The sequence below is a fragment of the Ciconia boyciana genome, chromosome 1, assembly GCF_034638445.1.
Source record: "Ciconia boyciana chromosome 1, ASM3463844v1, whole genome shotgun sequence".
Lineage (NCBI taxonomy): Eukaryota > Metazoa > Chordata > Aves > Ciconiiformes > Ciconiidae > Ciconia > Ciconia boyciana.
In genome coordinates this window covers 144,596,001-144,601,719 of record NC_132934.1, presented here as the reverse complement: position 1 = coordinate 144,601,719, position 5,719 = coordinate 144,596,001, and the positions used below count along the sequence as shown (strand labels likewise).

Below are 5,719 nucleotides of genomic sequence, written 5' to 3'. Positions count from 1 at the left end.
TTTGATTAGGTGGGGGTCCGTTTTTACTCACAGTGTTGCCACGCACAGGATGTCCTTACAATCAATTAAGTCTTCCTCGACTTTCATTTCTGCAACCCATTTACAGAATGCAGATACCTATTTCCATGTTCTCCTCTTCCCCCCCCTCCCTTTTATTCCTCTCTCTCTCTCCCCCTCTTTTTCGCTTTTGCCTCTTTGCCTCCCTAAATCAAGGTGCAAAGATGCCAAAGAGTGATGAAATGAAAAGAAAGCCAATTGCTGGACTGAGGTGGGGGAGATAGCTGCTAGGAGTCCGCCTGCGACTATGGAGCAGTCAGTAATTGCTGGAGACAGGGAGAGCTGGGGGTTGGGCTGAGGTAGCCATGTATAAATAGTGTGATCTCAAATTGAAAGGCATAAATAACAGCAGGAGTGATCTAACCCTATACAGCCCATCTTCTACGTGCAAAAACAGCGTGCGGAGGACGGCCACATCTCCGGCTGAAAACAAGTGGATCTCTGTGGATAAGATCACCGGGCAGCCATGGAAGAACTTACGGCTTTTGTATCCAAATCTTTTGACCAGAAAAGCAAAGAGAGCAGCAGCGGCAGTGGCAGCAGCAACAAGAAGGAGACGATCACGTACAGGGAAGTTTTGGAGAGTGGGTTGGCTCGCTCTAGGGAGCTTGGAAACTCTGACTCTAACCTGCAGGACATGACCGAGAGCAGCAACCATTGCCCGGTGCATCTTTTCAAAGACCACGTAGAGAGCGACAAGGACAAACTGAAGGAGTTCAGCACGGGCAGGACGGCGGAAGGTAAGAGCGGGGCTAGCGCCCTCCGCCCCGCGTCCCTCGCCGGCAGCCCCGGCCCCCTCCCCGGCCGTCCCCGGCGCTCCGCAGCGGGGCGAGCCGGCCACCGCGGCCCCGGCCCCGGCCCCGGCCCCGGCCCCGGCCCCGGCGGGGCGAGCGGGCTCGCCTCCCGCATCCTGCCTCCCTCCTCCGGCCGCCTCCTGCCCGCAGCGGCGGGAACATAGGCTTAGAAACACATATGCCTGCATGCATAACGTGAACATAGCCCTGAAAAATAAGTCGCAACTTCGGTCCTCCCCCCCGCCCCCGCCAGCCCCCGTTCGCATCCGAAATCGATGCGGTGCGTTAGGCGTTCGCTCGCCCGGGGGAAGGGGGCAGCGCAGGATGTCAGACATTTTTGTCTATCTGTGTATTTTTGTGCGAGGAAACCTTGTCCGGGGAGTTTTAATGCCTCAGAAGACCTGTTCTTCCTGCTTCCGGGCCGTCAGGATGCTGCTGCTTCTGCTGGGAGAAAGCTGGATGTGGAGAGGGCTTTCCCTGGACATTTTGTCCTGTGTCGGTCAGCCTGCCCTAGCCAGAGGCTGCGGCCGGCGAGGAGGAGGAGGAGGAGGAGGAGGAGGAGGAGGAGGAGGAGAGGAGCGCGGCTGTGGGGGAGTTGCCCGGGCCCGGGTGAGACGAAGCCTCCCGGCGGAGAGAGGCACCGGCCGGCCCTGCCGCCTGGTCCCTCGGTCCCCTGTCCGCCCTGCCGCCCGGTCCCTGGGTCCCCTGCCCACCCCTCTCACCTGGGCCGGGGCAGCACCACATCCCCCCGGGCTGCGGGGAGGGCCGGCCGAGGGGTAAACCGCCATTCCTTCTCTCAGCGGAAAGAAATTAAAATTAAAAATCATTTTTAAACCAAGCCAGCTAAAAGTCCCGCACAGGCTCGCAGGGGAAGGAGAGAATAAAAAGGGCGGGGGGATTAGAAAGTTGAGAAAGTGTCTCCAGGCAAGTTAGACAGGTGGACCTGCCTGGGGAGCTACTGGCTAGCTGGGGGTAATAAAAAACGGTTAATAGGTTGGGGAACAACAACCAGTCCTTCAGCTGTTTCCTACTGTTTGATCTTGTTTAATATAACATTGGGCGAAAGGCAATTTAATTTACAGCTCAAACGCTTAGTTAATATCCTCCTCTCTTCCACCCCCTCCCCAAACAGAAGGACCGGGTATAATGATATATTCGGGTACCCGTATTTCTGCACAAGCCAGTACCACTCAGCACTGATGATTTTCCTTCTCTGGTCGAGAGATTGCAAAGCGAAAGGGTTCAGTTTAGAGGAATCATCCGCGCAGGAGATGGTTTTAAAAAATAAAAGCAGGGCAGCATGCTTCAGGAAAAAAAAAAAAAAAGCGAAAAAAAAAAAAATAATGCGAACGAACGAAAAAAAAAATCTCTACTACTCCCCCTTTTCCCTGTGTATCGAAATTCTGGCTTGTATGTTTAGCTAATCTAATCTATGGAGAGGGGCTGGGGGTGGGGATGGAAGGGAGGAGTTGGAAAGAGCTGAGATGCTTGTGACAGTTTAAATTCATGCCAGGTTTCAGTCTAATTTCAACTGATTCCGGCGTGTGATTTCAGTCCCGCCGATGCTCTAGTTAATATTTTATACCTATCACGGACATGCTGTAGCCTCGGATCTCCGAGATGAGACAGAGCTTTTGAACGCGCCTAATTTTCCCCAGGCATTTGCTGGGTTAGCACCCTCGCCTTTTCACAGGGGTTCCCCTTACAGGAGAAGTGCGAACAAAATGCCATTAAAACCAACCAGCGAACACCCCCCTTCGGAGGCCAGACCCTTCCCAAAGTTTTATCCAGGCGGCATCCAGCCCAGAGTCGGAGACAGGGAGCCCGGAGGAGCGATTTCAGCCAGGGACAGTTTTCATTTCGGAAGTGAAAACGAGCACTTCGGCTTGGGTCCCCGCCTTGCTTAAGCACAGATGCAGTTCAGGACGTTTTATTACGTTCATTTAGCTTACGATTTGCAGTTAGTCATTTGCATTTTGGGATGCCCCTAAGTATATAGGGTAATATATATGTGCCTGCGCACATTTGTGTGCCTGTATACATACCTATATATATATAGTACGAGTGTATTTGGTGAGGGAAAACACATTCAATTCGGGATCATCTGCAGATGTGGCTTCCCCCCCAGCCCCACACCGCCCGGAAGGTGCAGCAGGACAAAGGAGGCAGCCGGGGCAGGCTCGTCCCGGGACTCCGCCGGTGCCCGCGCTGGATGCGCACCCCGGCGGGGCTCCCCGGGCAGGCAGGGGACCCCGGGGAACCGGTTCAGCCTCCAGAGGTGCCCCCGCTCCAGCACCTCCCCTCGTTTCGTTAGCCGGATTTAAAAGAGGGCCGGTGCTTTAGGCCGCCTGGCATTAAGGGGGAAAAAGAAATTTAAAAAAAAAAAAAAAAAAAAAGGAGGAAAGAGAGCTATAAAGCCAAAACACGAAATCCCCCCCAAGACAAAAACAGGCAACTGTTTTCCCCCGCTGCCTCCCCAGCCCTCCTCCCCTCTGCCCGGGACACGCGTGCACAGCGGCTGCCTCCGGTCGGAAGCTCGCCCCGAGCCCTGTTGGGCTCCATGAGGGCGGGGGGGGAGGTCTGCTGTTTTGGAGGGGCTGGGGGGCACCCACGGTCCTTGAGTCGGCTCCCCCGCACCCGGCCGTGCAAGGCCCGCCGCCCCCGGGGTTTCGACCGGCCGGCAGGTATTTTGGGGGAAGGAGGGGTGCTAAGGGGGAGAGGGACGGACGGTCTCGGTCTCAGGCCCATGGAAAGTTTCTTTTACGAGGCAAATATTTTCACCGTGGCTTCACCGTGACAGCGGCGGGGAGCTTCTTGCATAACCCTCTTTACTTCGGGAGAAAACGGCGACGGAGAAACCCCCTTCCCCCGCCTCTTCCCACCGCCTGGAGGTATCGGGGGGCCGGCGGTTTCCCTACCAGCCCCTTCCCCAAACTGCCCGTGCCAACCGGCAGCAGGGCTTCCTCCTCACCCTGGAAAGAAAATGAAATTATATTGATGTATATAGTTTTTCTGATGGGGCACCAGCCAGGCAAGGCAGCGCGGCTCGCTCCCTCTCTCCCTCCCTCCCTTGGGCCGGAGCTGGCAGCGGGGCTCAGTCTGACCCGGAGCCCCCCGGCCCGGCCCGGCCGCCAGCCCCGCTCGCCCCTCCGGCCTGCCGGGGCCGCCCCGGGGACCCCCCTCCCGCCCGCCGGTTGCCCCCGCAGGTTGCGCTGAATTTGGGGAGGAAGAGAGGGGAGGGGGGTGACCCCCGTGTGCTGCGGAGAGAAACTTCGGAGAGGTGCGAGGGGAGGCTCAGTGTCGTTTTCCCCTTCCCCCTCCCGGCAGGGATCTACGAGTGCAAAGAGAAGAGGGAAGATGTGAAGTCAGAAGATGAAGATGGACAGACCAAGCTCAAACAAAGGAGAAGCAGAACCAATTTCACACTAGAGCAGCTGAATGAGCTGGAAAGACTTTTTGATGAGACTCACTATCCGGATGCCTTCATGAGGGAGGAACTAAGCCAGAGGCTGGGACTGTCTGAAGCTAGGGTTCAGGTAAGAGAAAGGCTCTGTTCCTGGAAACGTCCTCACCTCACTTCTTAACTGCCAGCGGATCCTAGCACAGTGCCCCGTTTCATCCCAAGCGGGGAGGTGGAGGCAGAGACGACACATGTGATGGGGAAGCTGCTTGCAACTCCGCTGTACCTGTCCTGCCAAACAGTAATTCTGCTCTGGGAATAGCTGCCCGTGCCTTGCATTTCCTAGGAAGGCAGTTTAACATATCTTTTTTTTTTGGGGGGGGAGCGGGTGGGTGGGATGGTGATAGTGGTGACAAGTCTCTAATAACTGAGCAACTCGCTATTTTTTTTTTTAATTATTGTATTTTCCCTTGCAAACGTGCCATTAACTCTCCCTTAATCCTCACTTTCTTCCCCCTCCTTCTTTTATGGGGCCCTTATGGAAAAAAAAGCCCAGAAAACAATCCTCGTGAATAAGGCTAGACGGGTTGGGTGCTGAGGGACGGGATTAGCCACAGCCGGGGGAAAGGTGCCCCCTCTGATTCGCGCAGCAAGCGTATGAATGCATGGCACCCCATCTGGTGGAGTCTCCCCCCGTCCCTCCCATGCTGCTTCAGATACAGCTAAATACCAATTAGCCTTAGAAACCTTGAAAATAGGTCTGGGTTGCTGTAGTTCTGGGGCCATCAGAGCCGTCTGTTTGGGTGGCTCCACACCGATTATTTTAAAATTCGATTTTCGGTTTGATGCAGGGGAAAAATACACCGCCCCCCCCCCCCCCTTAAGCCAACTAGGGAATGCATCCCCCAAAACAGATGTTGCATTAAAAAAGAAAACCCTAGAAATAATTAATAAGATCAACCTGTGGCTCCCTGAGCAGGCCTAGAGCAGGAGAAACCTGAAGGAAATCCCTTCTTAGGTTATAACTCTGTGCTTGGCCTAACAGACCCAAACCAAACCAAAACCCAAGAAGAAAAAGTCAGCAAGCCAGCCCCCCTGACCAAGCAAAACGTCTTCACACCCCGGAGGGAAGAGATGCATGTGCATATGTATATCCCTCTATATGTGTGTGCGCGTGGGTACACATCGGTGCGGGTCATATGTGGGCATAGGTGGACGTCTTCGTGCCTACCCCCATCCCGGGGCACAGCAGGAAGACAAGAAACACAGCCCCGAGCTAGAGTGGGGAGAGGGGTCACCTTGTCCCCCTCCTTAAAGGTGATCCACCCTGGAAAGCACACAGGCAGGATCCCGCTCCTCCCGGGCCCGCTCAGCAAGCCTTTGCCTGAGTAAGCGACTATCTCGCTTTAAACAACTGCCTCCTGGAGGCATTTCCCGAAATAAATAGAGTAGCTAGGTTGTTTTCTTT

General features: G+C 55.2%; 1 protein-coding gene across 1 annotated transcript in view; it reads left to right on the top strand.

The window, feature by feature from the left end:
- The first annotated feature begins 523 nt into the window (after positions 1–523).
- SHOX (SHOX homeobox) overlaps positions 524–5,719 on the top strand; it is a 10,141-nt gene continuing 4,945 nt past the window's right edge. Inside the window, exons 1-2 of the mRNA XM_072853180.1 lie at positions 524–797; positions 4,179–4,387. Of these exons, the coding sequence (XP_072709281.1) occupies positions 524–797; positions 4,179–4,387 (483 nt within the window). The remainder of the gene's footprint in view (positions 798–4,178; positions 4,388–5,719) is intronic.